Genomic DNA, 18,331 nt, shown 5'->3' with positions numbered 1-18,331 from the left:
AAATCCAGTTTTTTGAAAAATCAACTATGGAAGTATAATTTGTATTCAGTAATACACACTCTTGTTATAAGTGTACAGTTTGATGTGTTTTGACAAATTTATACAGCCATGTTACCATTACCACGACTAAAATATAGAATATTTTGTTTCCTTCATATACCTTGGCAGTTAATCTCCCCCCATTCGTACCCCAGCTCCAGACATCTATAAAATCTATTTTCTTTCTTTATAGGTTAGTATTGCCTAGTCTAGAATCTCATTTAAATAGAATCATATGTTGCCTGACTTCTTTCACTCAGCATAATGTTTTTGACACTCATCTGTATTGTTATGTGTATTAGTAGTTCATTCCTTCGTGTTGCTGAGTGGTATGTCATTGTATAGATACATCACAATTGATTTATCCATTCACCTGATGTTAGAGATTTGAATTGTTTCCAGTTTGGGGTTTTTATGAATAAAGCTCTTATGAACATTCCCTTTCAAGCCTTTGTGTGCACATAAAATTTCATTTCATTTCAGTAAATACATAGAAATGGAATTACAGGGTCTTAGAGTAAGAAAAAATAATTGTGTATAGAGATAGTTCTAAGTCTACAAAAGAAGTATTAGAATTTATCTAAGTCACAAGATAAGACAACATTGAAAAGTCACTTGTATATATTTTAGTTCTATATATTAGCAATAAACACTTTGAAACATTTTCAAAATGAAAAGAAAAAATAATGCCAGCTTATAAAAACATAAAATTATACCTGCTATGTAATGTGTAAGAACTTTCAATAGTATACTGCCATCTCTCCCTGCTCCCATTTATGGCCTTTGTGCTAATTATTATTAATACATTTTGCTTTATGTGTGCTATAACCATACCCCCAAATATGTTGCTTTCTTTGGCATTAAGGAATTATTTCTGAAGAGATTTTTAAGATGAGAATAAAATATCTTTCATATTTACTATTACTTGCACCCTCCATTCCTTTGAATAGATCTGCATTTTCATCTAAATATCATTTTCCTTCAGCCTGAAGAAGTTCTTTAACATTCTTTGTTGTACTGGTCTTCTGGTGACAGATTCTCTCAGCTTTTGTTTGTCTGAAAATGTTTTTATTTCACACTTTCTTAAGGATATTTTGGGGGTTATAGAATTCTAGACTGACTTTTTCTTTCAATACTTTAAAGATAGTGTGCTCTCTTCTGGCTTGCATTGTTTCTGATGAGAAGCCTGCAATCATTCTTACCCTCTTTCCCTGTATATTAATGTGATGCATGAGTTTTAGATTTTCTCTTTATCACTGTTTTTTTAAAATTTGGTTATGATTTCCTTGGTATGATTTGGGGGGGGGGTTGGTATTTATGTTTCTTGGGATTTTATTCCAAACTCCATTTTTGAGCATCTTTTATAAACATGTATTTGTATATTCTTAATTAATTGAAGAATTTGGGGATTTTTTTTAGAATTATATTTAAAGACTCTATTAACCTCAGCAAGTAGGATGGTAACAGTTTATTTTATAAGTACTTTTCTATTGAATGTCTCTTAATTTTTAGGAGTTATTTAGGGATTTTTGGTATCATTGCAGTTATATATGTCTGTATTGAAAGAATGTATTCCCTTTCCCCTATATTTATCTCTAAATTTTATATTATATAGTATCTTTAATTTAGCACTTAATTTGTTGAAGTATTGACAACAAATTAAAGACTTTAAGTTAAAGTCTTAACTTTAAGACTAAACACTTAGTTTTTTGATTTGCATAATTAACCAATTCAGGTCAATTTAATTTTTCAAAATATGGTTACACATAGCTATAATAAAATGAGGGGAGGCTGCTCCTGGAAATCTCCACCCCTTTGCAAGAGCCCTGATGATATGTCTGCCTCCTACCCCTTAAAATTCCCTTACTCTTCTCCCTTCAGGGAGAAGGTGTTTTTAGAGCATGAGCTCTCCCTTCTCCATTCCTTGATTAATGAATAAAGTTTCTGCTCTGCTATACGAAAACATGTGTGTGTGTGTGTGTGTGTGTGTGTGTGTGTGTGTGTGTAAATAATAAAATGAGTTGTTTGTATCCATATTTAGGTTGAAACTCGTGGTGTTATCCCTTTGTTTAAATATGTAAAGTGGTCTTCTAATTACAGTTCATTTCTAAGATAATACTTTGGTGTTGACCATAAACTTTTTTTGCTTTGAATTTAATAAGGACTTAGCAGAGTGAAACATTAATGGCAGACTCTTCATTATCTCATGTTCTTTTTTAGGCCTGATCAACCCCGAATAACCAAAGATGTAATTTGTTTTCATGCTGAAGATTTCTTAGAAGTAGTTCAACGAATGCAGTTAGATTTACATGAACCTCCACTGTCCCAGGTATATTTTAAACTATTATTATCTTCAATTTAATTTTTATTGTGGAAAAGACTTATTGGTATTTCTTGTTTTGTTTTGTTTTATTTTAGTGTGTCCAGTGGGTTGATGATGCAAAACTTAATCAACTGAGGAGGGAAGGCATTCGCTATGCCAGGATTCAGCTGTATGATAATGACATTTATTTTATTCCAAGGAATGTTGTTCATCAGTTCAAGACAGTTTCAGCTGTATGCAGTTTAGCATGGCATGTTCGTCTCAAGTTATATCACTCAGAGGAGGACACTGCTCAGAATACAGTTACTCATGAAACATGCACATCACCAGATTCCACATCATCAGTTCTTGGACCTCACACTGACAACATGATTTGTGCTGTAAGCAAAACCTCCTTGGATTCTGTTTTTTCAGACAAACTTCATTCTAAATATGAATTACAGCAGATTAAACATGAACCTATTGCAACTGTAAGAATCAAGGAAGAACCTGTGAATGTTTATATTCCTGAAAAGACTGGAGCACCAAATAATATGGATGGCAAGAATGTTAAAGCAAAATTGGATCATGTTCAATTTACAGAATTTAAGATTGATGTGGACTCTAAATTTGAAAATAGCAACAAAGATTTAAAGGAAGAAATGTGTCCTGGAAGTCTCATAAGCCTAGTTGATACAAGGCAACATAGTTCAACACATTCAAATCAAGAGAGAAAAGATGATAACATTTTGTGCTAAATTTGTATATACCATTTAATATTGTTTTTTTTCTTAAACTTAATAATGTAATAAAGATTCGTGAATTCTGAAAGCAAGCCAAGAACTTGCTCCCAAGTCTGTTACAAATTATAGTTTATGTAGCTTTGTAACATTCCTCAGTGCCTGTCCATAACTGTGAAGTATCAAAGCATTTAGGGCCAGATGCACTGTAAGCACTGCAGGTTTAAACAAAAGGAGTCTTTAAAAAAATCATTTGAGTTGGAGTTGTAGGTTTTAGAATAGAGCTGACATTAACATATATATATATATATATTTTGTAATATGAGCCAGAATTCTTTTTTGACAATTTAAGGCTTTTCCATAGAGCTTATTTATACCGATTTTTTCTTCATTTTAAATGTGTCAGCACTGTAGTGTAAATAGCTTTAAAAAAACCTTTTTAGTGTGATTTATACTGAAATGTGAGCCACTTAATAAAGGTTCATAATAATATGTTTTCTGTTGGGTCTGCAAAAAAACCCCACCAAACTGACAATTCAGTTAAATCATTTATTTGATCTATTATGTTTCTGCTGGTATATCCACTTAGAGTGCTAATGGAGTGCAAATGTATGTATTCAAATCTTGTGAATATTTAAATTCCCCACACTGTGCAAGCATTTTTAAAACCAAGGTTCAGTTATGAAAGCATATTTATATGTGTGTGTGTATGTATGGGAATATATATATATGTTATCATATTTTGCATAACTTCTTAAATTGCTGAATAAGATGAATATGTGAAACTTCCTATGCTCCCTGGAATACATTTTTAAATATTTATATTCAACATTAAGAGAGCAGCTTAGGTAATAGAATCAATTTTATAAGTTGGGAGAAACAAGGTCTGTTAGTGATATTTAACCCTTTAACTAATGAAGTTATGTGACCTGATTATATAGCCCTATAACGTGAATTTTCTTTGTAGTGTATGGAATAAGAAGTTGAGAAAATTTTCTTGCTAATCAGCACCCATACTATACCTAATAGTAGCTGAGAAAAAATGTTCAGTTACAGAAAGTTTAATTCTGAGCAGTTAAAATCCTCTATTACATTTTTCTTGAGGAACAGAAGGAAAATATGGCAAATACAAAATATTAAAATAAGGGCAGTGACTCAACTGCCATATATAAAGAGATAACTAACAAAATAAGATCTGTTACCTCATCTTTCTAAGCATCCCTCTCCCTACCCTAGCAAGGTAAACAACTTAGAGTATTTTTTTCTTTTTTCAAAAGAAGCTCTAGAAAGTAAAATTGGAATAGGAAACAGGATTGCCAGTGCCTAGCTAAAGATGATTAAAACAAATCTCTTCAATAATGGACTTCAGCACCGTTTCAGATTGCTTCAACTACCGTAATTAAAAGTCAAACAAATGTCTTCAGTGTATGCTTTGATGTTAGGAACTATGCTGGTTGCAAATCTATTTTCTTTTACTTGAATTTGGTATTTTTCTGGGCTCATACTTTGGTTGATTACTTTCAAATGGGGTTCTTTGTGCTGCCTTTTGAGCTAGTGTTGCTTTTCCACTTTGAGTGGTCTCTACTCCAGCCTCATTTGTGGTACCCATAAAACTGCTTATCTCTGGTCAGGGAGAAGCTTACTCAGAGGCATTTCATCAGGAAAAATAAACTGCAGCATTGATGTCATTTCTGGCCTCCAGTTTAAAAGGGTAGGCAAATATTGTAAGGAAATCTCAGTGGTTAGTAGAAAATCAGTATATTTGCAACATAGGAATTTTCATGACGTAAGGAAAGTATAAATCATGCAAATGTAAATAGGGATTTTGTTTTATATATTACTTAACATGCTCCTCACCACCTTTATCTTCTATTTTTAGCTAAATTTATGTATTTTCACCTACCTTTTTGGGAGACAAAAGTTTATAACAAACCAGTATTGAAAATTGAGAGAGAATGTGGTAAAAATGTTTAGGTTTTTCTTTCTTTAAGTGAAGGGTAACATATTTAACAAGGTTCGTTTTAGCTCCAGTTTTCCAGGGTCATACACATAGATGCATGAGACCATACTGCAATAAAATGTCTTTAGGGTATCCCTGCAAAATATATGAGCCTTAAACTTTTAACTTAAAGACATACGTAAAACAACCAGAGTGGTCGCTTTTAAGTGTAGTTTCCTATATAACCTATAGTCAACCTTCTCCATATTTTGAAATTTTAATTGTTTTGTAAAATGCATACATCTCTGTGGAGGTGAAATACAAGTTAGTGAACACAGATTTCAAGATACAGCCTTGTCACCTTGAGTAATGCTTACGTTCCTGTCTTATGGGTTATAATTTAAAAATTCTCTTCAGATGCAATCTGAGAAGTTGTTGGCTACGTTTGTTACATACAAATAATTTTTATTTCAATATTGTATTATATTAATGGTTTCCTAGTTAGTACATTCCAGTTCTTATCTGAACACAACTTTTTTTCTGTTATTTCCAGTTTCTTGGACCAGAATAATGAAGCACTTAAGATACAGTTTCTATGTGAACTTATACTATATAGAATAAATAGTTGTTACGTAAATTATTAAATTGCCATACAGACCTTTACAAAAAAAAAAAAACTAAGGTACCTCAGTGGTGTCTGCTACAGTGATTTTTTTCTTTTTAATTATTTTTGTTCATATCCTTTTAGCTAAGTAATATATTCCATACTCAGGTTAGCTGGTTAGCTATCAAAAGAATTAAGCATTTGTGATATTTGGTTGAAAACTTTACTAAAGCCATATTCATTATCGTCTTTGTCACTACAGCTGTTGACCTTAAATAAAGATTAGGTTGATCTAGCACAACACTCTGTGTGTGCATGTGCCTGTGCGCGTGTATGTGTATAAGGTTATTGGAAATACTGTTTGTTTCCGCATATATTCATTTTTAATCCATTCTTTAACTTTGTGGGGGGGGTCATGGAGGGTAGGAAATATTTTATTTCTTGGATTAAGTCTTCAAGGTATTTCATTAGCGTTCCTGAGTGTAAAATAGGTTTTTCCCCAATACTTATGGCAGGTAAGATCATCTTTGTAAATAATAGATTTGCACTGTTTTGGTAAATTTGGATTCAGTTATTTTTTGGATAGTTTCATTGTCATGTAAAGCAAATATCTCAGTTCATTTTGCATTTTTAGCGAAGATGCAGGATTTATTTTTGGAGTTTGAGAGGAATTTTCTTTGTCTTCCACCTTTCAATAAATACTAAAATTGATAACCATAATCTTTTTCCATGTTTTGTAATTATTTTCTTATATTTGACATTTTACTTTCATCTTGTCATATTTAAAAATTCTTGTCTCTATCTTCAACAGAAAGCATAAGATCTTGAAAGTGATTCCAGTCTGAAAATCGTTTTTACTTTTAAAAATACCAAAAATTGACTTATGCCAACAGAGAAGAATATTAAAGATCACCTTAAACAAGGTCGCTAAACTAGTAAGGTATGGGTGCTGGGATGGCATGGTAAATTGCCTCCCTTCCCTCTAGATATGACTATTTTTATCCCAGGAGGAGAGGACAAAAGTACCATTGTTTTCAAAATACTTTTAGGCTGGTAAAAAGTGACATGATGGGTTTTATCTTTAGAGTGGTAGAACAGCTGTTTCTTAATCTTTCTTCCTTCTGTTTAACTACTTTGATATGTAAACAAAATTTTACTGGTTTTAGAATGTGCTGTTTCATTAAAGAGTTCTGTTTGATATTGGCTCTGGCAATATACCTCAGATAAGAAAATTAAGAGGACAACTCAGGAGAGGTATAACATCCTTAATCTCTGTCCTGGCTTTTCTGTTCAGTTTTTCCTGTAACCCACTGCATATTGCAGATGGGAGTGACAGCTTTCTAAAATGTTAAGCACAAGGAACCTAAAAGCAGAGATGTCTTTGCTTTTTAAGTTTACAGGCGTTGTATATCATATTTCTACTGGGAGAGCAGGGAAAGGAGGGGGAAAACATCTTGCATTTTAGGTTATCTTCCCTTCAGGATTTCAGACTCAATCAGGGAATGTGAATGACCTGAGAACAAAATGTGGGAAACAGAATTATGTTAACTAGAAATTAAAACTTACTACTCGTATGCTTTATTACCATTATCTACCTTCCAAGAATGGCACTATTAAAATATGAGAACTTTGGATCCTTCAGTACATTTTGAAGTTTAGAATTTATGCATTTGTCTTGAAAATGTTAAATCTTTACACTTTCCTGTAAAGGTCATTGCTATTGTTCTACTGACTACTACTAAGTGTGCAGACTCGCAAGTCAACATAGTTGCAAATATTTTGCATAGTAGTGTTTAAAATTTTATTTAGACAGTTCAGTCCCCACCCAGCTGTCAAGTTTCTTCTTCAGATGAAATTTTATGTGAAAAATCTCAAGTCTGTCTTAAAAAAACCAAAAAATCTTGAGTATGACTTTTATGCTCTTTTTTCCATCTGTCTTCCTGACTGACAAAGTTCTTAGAAATCTGTCTGCTTCACTTCTCATCTCACTACAATTTCACTTTAATCCTCAAATTTAACATTTTAGCCGAAGTGATTCTCTCAATGGTCACCTTTTGACTACCAAATCCAGTGGGTGCGTTTCTTAATACTTCTGTTTAACCCCTGTAACACTTGTTATCAATCATTTACTCATTAAAGCTCTGCATGACCTGTTGTGGGGTTTTTTGTTGTTGTTGTTTTCTGTTTCTTCGGATGGCTTCTTTTACCTCTCCACCATTGTTTAAGGCAGTCTCTATGATTCTTCCCCTTAGGTCTCTAGGCTTTGTCCCTGAACTATCTTCGTGACCCCATGACTTCAGTCAGCCTTGGTTTCTCAATCTCTAATGACCCATGTAATCAAGTCTAAATTCTTCTCCCTTGCCCCCAAGAATTAGCTGTTCCATTCCCTCCTAATTTTGTTATTGCGTCACTCTCTCTCTCTCTGCAGTCATCTCATGGTAATCTGATTTCTCTATCTTTTCCTCTGTGTACAGTTGACCCTTGAACAACATGGGCTTGAACTGCGAGGGTCCACTTACACACTTACACACATATTTTTCAATAAATACATACCACAGTACTATACAATCCGTTGTTGGTTGAATCTAAGAGTGTGGAACCTTGAATATGGAGGGCCGGAGGGCCAAGTGTAAAGTTATAAGTGGATTTTCGCCAGCGTCAGGGTCAGCGCTCCTAACCCCCACATTGTTCACGCGTCAACTCTACAATATATCATGAGATTTTCTTGAGTGGACCCCAGAAATGTTTGTCTACTCTTCTTGTTATAGTAGCTGTTCACAGTCATAGTAGATGTTCATCTCACCTAGGCTCTTAAAATAGCATAACATGTTCTAGGCTGCCTGTGGCCCTCTGCCCCTACCCCCATTCCAGCCCATTACGTTACCACCAGATTAACCTTTCTAAGACAGATATGGTTGCTACTCTTAGAAATATTCCATGGCTCCAAAGAGTCTTTAAGTTGTGGCCCTTCCTTTCCAGCCTTATCTACTATAATCTCTTCCATTTGATGTACTCAATTTTCAGCTTTACCAGATGGCAGTACTTGCCATTTCCTTTGTGTACTTTTAAAATTCTTTGCCTTTGCTGGGGAAAATCTCTGCCTCGTATACAACATGGTGAAATCTTACTTCTCTCTTCAAAACTCCAGTTAAACCATCTCTTCTGTGTATCTTTTACTGACCTCATCTGCTCCAACTGTTCCCTCACCTCACAGCTGATATAGATCCAATTATTTCCTCTGCTTCTTGTGTCCTTTCTTCACATCATTAACATTTGTTAAGTGTATGTCAGGCGCTAGCTAAACCATGAGTTAGAAGTTACAAATTTTCTTTATCCCTTTGTGTCCCCAATACCTAATACATAGTACACTTGGTGTTCAGTAAATATTTGAAGGAACAAAAGTTGAACCTTAACTTTATTGGGGTGGAAAAACAAATTATGTAGGTTTCTATAATTTAAAACGTCCATCTCTGACTTAATTCGTAATGTAATTCTAGAATTGCAACACAAAGAAAAGTGGAGAAAATTAGATCAGTGGGCACTATAAAGAGATGAAATTTCTATTTTGTACTTACTACAGCCTTATAGATAGTTTAAGAAGCTACCTATTAGATATCTAGGCCCATTGGGCAATGTGGAGAGTAAGTATTGTAAAGATAATTATACCTATAAAACTTGTTCAACTTTTTTCCCTTCAACTAGAGATACACTGAAAATTATTACAAATTAAGGATAAATTTTAACTATACCTAAAATGATAAAAATAGCAAATATAATTTTCTTCTAAATTATTTTTTATTTTTGGCTGTGTTGGGCCTTTGTTGCTGCATATGGGCTTTCTCTAGTTACGGCGAGTGGGGGCTACTCTGTTGTGGTGCGTGGGCTTCTCATTGCGGTGGCTTCTCTTGTTGCAGAGCACAGGCTCTAGGCGCGTGGGCTTCAGTAGCTGTGGCTCATGGGCTCAGTAGTTGTGGCTCGTGGGCTCTAGAGCACAGGCTCAGTAGTTGTGGCACAAGGGCTTAGTTGCTCCGTGGCACGTGGGATCTTCCCAGACGAGGGCTCGAACCTGTGTCCCCTGCATTGGCAGGTGGATTCTTAACCACTACGCCACCAGGGAAGCCCAGCAAATATAATTTAAGAAGCATCTTAATATCTCATAGTCTGAAGCAGAATTTAACTATTCCTAAGTCATATTTGGCAAGATAAAGTCTGGTTATCTGGTTGTCAGAGAGGCATTCTGATTAAGCTTGTGTTGTTCTCCCTATTGATACTATAAATAAACATTCAAAAATTGAAAATATTGAAGCAAGATGATAACATGCACTAGTTTTCTTTGTCTTTATTCTGTTACAGGAGTGGGACAAGGACATACAGGTGGCACATTTTCACAGTCAAAGTTCTGTAAAGCCACTTCACTGGGATGATATGCTGAGGGCATTTGTAGCAGTACAGCTGTGGGTCATTAAAGGGGGATAGTACACTTGTATAATGTTGAGAAATTTCTTCACTAGTCTGTATTTCTCATCTATAAAATAGGGGGTAATACCTATTCTGTTAATTGGTGGTGAAAATTAATGACAGCACATGCCAAGTGCTTATCTAGCACATTGCTTGGCATATCATAGACACTACAAACGTTAGCTTCTGATCCTGGAATTAACATAGTAAAAAGAATAGTTAGAAGAGCTGTGTGCTGGGTCACCCTAATTTCACATCTTCACATCACTTCTATGTATTCCTGTCTCTAATTTTGGGCAGAGGATAGGCATCTGGCAAGGCGAAAAAGTTGCATCAAGAGGTCAAAGGTGAGGTATGGTGGAGGTAGGACATCAAAAACAAACTTCTTTCTAGTTCACTATTTTGCTCAGGGATGGCAATTCAAAATCATGTCACAGACTGTCTTTTCCTTATATAAGTGAATTACAAATTTGTGTTTGTAGTGTATAGATTATAGTGGTAGTAAATTTGCTTTATGGTGTAGGATTACCAGTATGGTTACAGTATGATTGGCTAACTTTAATATAGGGCAAGCAAAATGAAAGTAAAATATTGAAGTGTAGATCCCTCTCAAGCTTTTAATCCAGTGTTGTCTTTATGTAGCATCTGATAACTCGTATCTTCTGTTGATGCTTTCTTTTTTTTTCTTCAATAGGAAACCTATTTGTGGAAATAGCATTTGGAGTTAAACTTCTCCATTTACCAATGACCATGGGCTAATTTCATTTAATTTACCTGGGCTTTAGTTTTTCTATCATGAGGAGGTTTTTTGTTTTTTTCCTGTGTACCTTCTTTATCTAAGTCATGAATTCTAAGGACACCAATAATACTTTGAGGAAGAGTGATGTTTACTCTGCAAACATGATCAGTCAAGGATAAAGGAAATCCCTTTGTTTAATGCTAAAAGAACTCTGATAATTTTCCTCTCAATAGAGAGAAATAACTTTCTTTATGATGCAGGTGCATAGTAATATGCCTGCCCCTATTTGAAAATGGCTCTATGGTTTCCTCTCCTTTTTTGGCCATCACTTCTGTTCATTAATATCAGTTCCTCTTATTTGCTGCACTGTGAAAAAGCAAAGTAGAAACCAGATGATCAAATTCTAAGGTTAATAACTCTTAAAATTACAGTAAACTGTAGCCCACGGATGGATTTCTACTTCTTGAAGCTTTATGCAACTATTTTTCTTAATGCTTGGAAGCTCTCCATTGGTGGATTTCTGGTCATGTTTCATGTGGTAATGGATGGTGCTACCACATCTGCTTTCTGTGTTCATGAAATGTTGAATAAGTCGTGGTTCCTCTGAATATCTATTTCCTACTTTTCATATTTTTAATTGCTATAGAAAATTATTTTGTTCACATGTTGCTTTTAATCAGAATTTTTTTTTTTATAAATTTATTTTTGGCTGCATTGGGTCTTTGTTGCTGCTTGTGGGCTTTCTCTAGTTGCAGCCAGCGGGGCTCCTCTTTGTTGCGGTGCGCAGGCTCTAGGCATGCAGTCTTCAGTAGTTGTGGCTCGCAGGCTCAGTAGTTGTGGCGCACAGGCTTAGTTGTTCTGTGGTATGTGGGATCTTCCCGGACCACAGCTTGAACCCGTGTCCCCTGCACTGGCAGGCAGATTCTTAACCACTGCGCCACCAGGGAAGCCCTCAGTCAGACTTTTTGATAAGTATTTGCCCAAACCAGTTTAAGTTACTTCTCTGTGTTGACCTGGAAATTAATGACTTCACTAAAACCTTTCAAATTTAAGTTTCTTTCTTAAGGCAGAATGTGTTCTTTTTATAAACACCATCAGTAAACATCTCTATTATAAAGGAGGTATCCTATAGCTAAGACCAAGGGGAAGATACTTTCTGCAGTACTTACTGTTTATGTATTATTACATTAGTTTTGTTTCCGTCTGTAAGCATAATTTCTCTTTTATGTCTTCCATTACTTACTGTTCTAAAGTAGGCTGTGATATTGTAATTTATAATTAGAAATATGTATCTAATCTTCATCCCTGTTCCTGGCATAGGAATCAGATACCCTTGGAATTTCCTAAGTGATAAGTGTGATTAAGGTGTCTTTTGAGCTTATGTTAATGAGGAGACTCTTGCAAAGCTCCTAGGTAACCTACGGATTGGGGCTGGTTGCCAGGGGAACCAACCTAGCGATTAGAGTTGAAACTTTCAGTCCCCCTCTCCCCACCAGGGCTGGAGATTGAGTTCAATCACCAATGGCTAATGATTTAATTAATCATGCCTATGTAATCAAGTTTCCATAAAATACCAAAAGGACAAGGTTCAGAAAGTTTCTAGGTTGGTGAACATGAGGAGATGGGGAAAGAGTGGTGTGCCCAGAGAGCATGGAAGCTCTGCACCCCTTCCCCATACCTTGCCTTATGAATCTTCCATCTGGCTGTTCCTGAGTTAATATCCTCTTATAATAAACTGGTGTTCTAGTAAGTAAAATGTTTCTCTGAGTTATGTGAGCTGCTCTAGCAAATTAATCAAATTCAAGGAGAGGGTCATGGGAACCTCCATTCTAGAGGCGGTAGGTCAGAAGCAAGGTGACAACCTGAATTTGCGCCTGGCATCTGAAGTTGCAGAGGGGGTGGGGGGCACGTGCAGTTTTCTGGGACTGAACCCTTAACTTGTGGTATCTGATGCTATCTCCAGATAGTGTCAGAACTGAGTTAATTCCTTGGTGATGTAGGGAAAAAACACACACATCTGGTGTCCGAATCGGGGAGGCACACATCAATAACTTACTGCTGCTTCAGGTTGTTTATTTAGTGTGGCAGTATACCAAGTTAAGTAAGAAGAGTTCTACTTCCTGGGACTCTTTCAGATACTCTTACAATTGATTGATCCTCATGTGTGAACAAGTTGGTTATTGTGTTGCCTTTTTACATATAATTCTTACCGAACTTCTCTTTTCCTTGGAGACCAGTCCCACATTTCCTCTTAGTAATGTCATATAGAATTTCTGCTTTTGCTTGTTTCATGGCCTAGCTCAGGGGTCAGGAAACTACTGCCAATAGGCCATATTTAGGCCACTACCTGCTTTTTGTATAGCCTGTAAGGCATGAAAGGTTTTTACAGTTTTAAACGGTTGAAACAAAAATCAAAAGAATAATATGTTGTGATATGTGGCAATCATACAAAATTTAAATTTCATTGTCCACAAATAGTTTTATTGGGACATAGCCATAGTCTATGGCTGCTTTCTCACCACAAGAGCCGAGTAGTTGTGACAGAAACCATATGGCCCACAAAACTTTAAGTATTTACTATATAGCCCTTTACAGAAGTACTTTGCTGACTCCTGGCCTAGCTGATTGTTTACATGTGGTGCTGTTCCTTCTTTTCTCTGTGAGAGATTATACTTAGATGATACTTTCACAACTACAGGTTTTCCTGAACTACAAAACCCTCCTATCTGGTTTCTCACAGAGATTACAGCTTTCTTCTGCTTTGAATGTATTAATAATAGATTCCAGTGACCAAATAGTTTAGATCTCTCAATTGAATTAGGAATACCTGATCAAGTCTTGGAACATTATGTTCCCCATATTAACTATCCTTCTTAATCCTATTTTTACATACCCCAAATACTAATATATACCAATTATAAGACAGAGAAATATCTGTAACTGATCAGTTTTTTATTTATTTACCCTACCTCTGTAGTTTCAAACAAAGAGTTAAGCAGTATTAATTTGTAGTGTTGTGGCTGAAACTTTGTCATATTATCTGTCTTTACAAAGGAGAACTAGACCAAAATGCTATATTTAAGCAATCCTCTCAAGTATTAGCAGCCAGAAACCACTTTTTTGTTAGATACTTTTTAAATGAACAAAATACTCCTTTAGATACTCCCAAAGCTAAGTGAGGGCTGTATAGGGCAAGAACATCACCCTGACCCTGCTTTAGGGTTATAAGACACTTAGGACTCTTTGGAATTCTTGTAAGTACTGCCACCTACACTTCACTGGAATTGGTTAAGTACCCTCGTAGGGTGATCTATAATTTATCAAACCAGGACACTTCTAAGAATGAAAGGGGAACTAACTCCCTGAGACCCCAGGACAATAGGCATAAACTGGACTTTCCTGACATAACTGGGATGTATAGTTCCCCTAACATTAGAAAGAGGCAAGCTTCTGCTCTGTTTTAATATGCTACCTCTAGTTTATTTGTTTCAAATAGAAGGCAGAGGTAACAATGAACTTAGCCTAGATAAAAAACTGTCGAACTCTCAGATTCTTTCTGAATGTAAACATGAAGTGGCACCCCTAATTATTTCAGTAACTGTTTTTCCTTCATAATCGAGAAGCACTATTTACTATGGTAGTAATGGGGCCATGATATATTAAACTTCTACCCAAATATGTAGATTAAAAGCTTTATATTTACTTTAAATATTGATCACATACTTAAAACATTATTCAATAGTCAAGTAGAAAAATAAGATCCAAAACAAACTTTATTTACATAGGACAATAAGGGTACTAATAACTCAAATACTGAATAATTAAGTTTTGGGTTGACTAGAAGTCCATGATTCACCAAGACTACTTTATGGAAGCAGTATAAAATTACATTTGATATTTTTCTCAGTTCTCTGGCATTCTTCAAGCTTGCAAGGATTCAGAACACTTTAATGATAGCTTGTTGAACAGCAATAAAATGAGATGATGTCCTTAGAAGTCAGTCTCTCACAAAAAAGACGTTATATCCAAGCTCTATCAAAGCCCCAGCCAGTAAGGCCCATAAAGGAATGAAGACATAGGACAGATTCATGGTAGTAAACTGTTCCAGTTTAGCACAGAGTGCAAGGCAGAAGGCTAATTTAAGTAACATTGCAATGAGGTACCAGGCTTTTTTTTTAATATTGTGTGATCCATGTCGAGGGTCAAAGCCAGACTTACATCGCCCAGCCATTTTCACAATCAGCATGACAAGAAGGATAGTATCAAATATCCAGACTGGAATAAATATGAGGAACCAGTTCCAAGGTGCCTTCTCATCCAGTTTCAACACCAACATGATCAAGAAGAGTAATGTGAAAAGCCAGGTGAGTAGTACTCTCTGAGCCAAGGACATTCTCATTTAAACAGTTTAAAGAGGCTGTTGCAGAGTCGAAAAAAGGGAAATATACCCTAAGAGAAGGAAAAAAAGTCAAGATTGTTTTGATACCAGAAAAAAATTTTTCTATTCCTGGTTTACAAAGCTGGCTCTTTCCAGCTTTGTAAAACTGATCTATATTTCTGTTTTGTACTAGTACTGTATGACTGTTACTGGATATGTTCTAATATCTGTGAGGTCTAGTACCTATTTACCATTTTCTTTTCCAGAATATTTTCTACTATTTTGACCTTCCACGTTTTTCAATGCTAAAATCACTAGTTCTTAAAAACTTGGAATTTTGATAGGAATGCATTCATCTATAATACTTAGGTATAAGCACTTATTTAATCTTCACATTATAGGTTTACAGTATGTTCCATACTTACTCACGTTTTTTTATCAACCTTGTGACCAATGGGAAAAGGGTAAATAGAATGGGAAATCAGAAGCCAGGCTGCATGAAGTTGGGTGAGGAGTTAACAGAAGATAATGAAATGCAAACAGTTGACAACATTTTATTCCTTTGAAACATTTGGAGAAAAGAAGATGAAAGGTCAGACATACAATGAGGATGACAAAGGAAGGATCAAGGGCTTCCCTGGTGGCGCAGTGGTTGAGAGTCCGCCTGCCGATGCAGGGGACACGGGTTCGTGCCCCGGTCCGGGAAGATCCCACATGCCGCGGAGCGGTTGTGCCCGTGAGCCATGGCCGCTGAGCCTGAGCGTCCGGAGCCTGTGCTCCGCAACGGGAGAGGCCACAACATTGAGAGGCCCGCGTATCACAAAAAAAAAAAAAAAAAAAAAAAAAAAAAGAAGGATCAAGAACAAATTTTCAGTAAAGTAGGAATCTAAGTATGATTATAAACAGAGGGAAATAAGCCACTGGGCAGTGATAGATTGAGGATGAGAGAGGACACTTGATGGCAACAGGAAAAGATCAGAAGGTAATGGGTATGGTAACAAAAGCATGGGTGATAGGAGTAAAAATGCAGGAAGATAAGAAACAGGGAAAAGGGGAGGAAGCTGGCTAGATAAATCAAATGCCCTAGACTATCATGTTTTAAGTAATTATATTTTAGAACTAACTTTGATTGCTACATCTCTACTACTTCAAACAGTGGGTGACTGTCATGGTGCAAGAGTATATATCTGTTGCATTTCAATAGTGGCCTATGAATCTCCTAGCTCCCTTTTTTCCCTTATACCCATCTGCCTGCACTCAACTTGTTTACTTGGCTGGCAGATACTTCATACTGCACTACGAAAAACAGATGCTTTTGCTCCCAGGAAGGCATTTTCCGTGCTGGTCTCCTTTCCTGGCCAGAGGCTGCCATTGTGGAATGTGGGACTGACTTTGGAAGAAGAGGTGGAGAGGTGCGTACTGATTAGTAACTACAGATGGGTTTCACACTGTAAATTGAATTTGCTCAATTTCCATTTCCAATCGATCTGGCCATTTTTATGGACTTTTAAAAGGTTTACGATAATACAGTTGCTTAAACGTAACTTTTCCATCAGCCAGCCACTGGATGAGTCAAGCTTCATTTTTTCTCGTAAAGAACTGAGTAGCAACTGGTCACAGGAAGGGAGCTGCATTCAACATAGGTACTTGAAGACTGGAGGTGAAAAGGCTGCAAAGAACACAGTCTTGTGGCTACAAGTTCTATTATGTGGGATGCAACAAACTTTTGTATGCACTTTTACTAAAATGCCCTCGATTGGGAAGCACTCTGTTGATATTTAAATGACACTTGAAGGATTATGGATGCTGGGGTTCAGTGATGACCTACAACTCCGATTTCATTAATTTATTAATAAATCTCTGTTAACTTATTATATTTGTTTCCTACTACTACTTTCTTCTTAAAGAAGGGCGGTGGGGGGGGGCAGGGTGGAGGGAGCTGCATACTCCAAAACAAAAATTTGTTCAAGTATTTCTCATTTGAGGTGGTTATTTCTTGCACCTGCAAGATAGTTAAGTATATGCTTATCCATTGTTAAAACCTGCGCTTCCCCTAAATGGCAATCTAAAGGCCCCCTGCCCACAGTTCAACGTCTCGGTACCAGGTGTGTGGGCTTGATCATTTGTCCATGGTGCTTGCCACACCATCTCGCATTTCCCTTCTCTCGCGACTGCCAGTACACTTCCCAGTGAACTCGCCCCATCCCGAAGACAGTTTTGTTTAATGGGCCCCCAATACAGAGCTATTCTAAACAATGAGTCACTTTCTAAAGGCTCCTGCTGCAAAAGCCTTGGCCAACCTGACCGTCCTTCAAAGGAACAGCGTTGTGCTTACACTTACCTGATTTTCGGGCCTACTTGTCTCAGAACTTCAGGGCGTTCCTAAACTATCCTTGCCCTTCGTCTTCGAATGCCGACGGTCCGCCAACGGTGCCCTATCCGGACTCCCCCCATTCTGCACTGTGGGACCAGTACATTCTGGAGTTGAACGCAGTTCTTGTACAATATGATCCACAATGCAAACAGAATCCCGGTGCCAAGAGGTGTATGTGCGTTTGGGACCGGGAGTGTGAGGGGGTGAGGGGATGAGGGACGGCGACACGGCCCACGGAAGCATCTGGAGGCCAGGGCACCGGGGGGTGGGGGGCGCGGGGGGCGAGTGCACTTCGGAGGATGCCGACTCGTTGGAGCCCCGAACTCACCTGGCAGCGCCGCTGGCTGGAAAGCGCAGAGGGGCGCGAAGATTAGGAAATTCGCCAGTTTGGATCCTTGGCCTTTTCCACCACGCTTTTTCCCCCATTAAATCCAGAATCCGTCACATGATAATCAAGAAAAAGATCTCAGTTCCGCCTCTTCAAACAACCACAGTGGAACCTCTCTCAGGTCTACCTCGGGGCCGCGCCCACATCCGGGGCAGGGTCTCACCGCCCTGGGCCTACCCTATAGGTAGAGAGAACGCCAATCTGGGTTCAGAGGCCCCCTTCCCTGCAGTAATTGGACCATTTGGCCGCCAGTGCCAACCAACCGACTTTTCCGTGCGATCGGGTTTGTCAAAAAGGCGGCAATAAAAGAAGCCAGTAGGCCCGCCTCTCTACTGCTACGGGCTAGGAGGAAAGTCAGTCTAAGCATAGC

The 18,331-nt window shown here is 37.1% G+C and overlaps 2 protein-coding genes across 2 annotated transcripts in view; one reads left to right on the top strand and one right to left on the bottom strand.

Moving 5' to 3' along the window:
• RSBN1L (round spermatid basic protein 1 like) overlaps window positions 1–6,319 on the top strand; it is a gene marked incomplete at its 5' end in the record, with an annotated part of 65,129 nt that extends 58,810 nt beyond the window's left edge. The window contains 2 exons of the mRNA XM_082661645.1: window positions 2,260–2,368; window positions 2,458–6,319. Coding sequence (XP_082517771.1) covers window positions 2,260–2,368; window positions 2,458–3,099 — 751 coding nt within the window. The 3' untranslated portion in view covers window positions 3,100–6,319. The remainder of the gene's footprint in view (window positions 1–2,259; window positions 2,369–2,457) is intronic.
• An 8,257-nt stretch (window positions 6,320–14,576) lies between these two features.
• Window positions 14,577–18,078, bottom strand: TMEM60 (transmembrane protein 60). The gene is made up of 2 exons (XM_082662261.1): window positions 17,902–18,078; window positions 14,577–15,270 (listed from the first exon to the last, which is right to left on the bottom strand). Exon 2 carries the CDS (start codon window positions 15,218–15,220, stop codon window positions 14,819–14,821), a length of 402 nt encoding a protein of 133 aa, XP_082518387.1. The 5' UTR covers window positions 15,221–15,270; window positions 17,902–18,078; the 3' UTR covers window positions 14,577–14,818.
• Between the last annotated feature and the right edge of the window lie 253 nt (window positions 18,079–18,331).

The sequence above is a fragment of the Grampus griseus genome (genome assembly GCF_964374135.1).
Source record: "Grampus griseus genome assembly, chromosome: 9".
Classification (NCBI taxonomy): domain Eukaryota; kingdom Metazoa; phylum Chordata; class Mammalia; order Artiodactyla; family Delphinidae; genus Grampus; species Grampus griseus.
The sequence above is the reverse complement of the archived record's forward strand: the minus strand, read 5'-3'. Positions and strand labels throughout refer to the sequence as shown.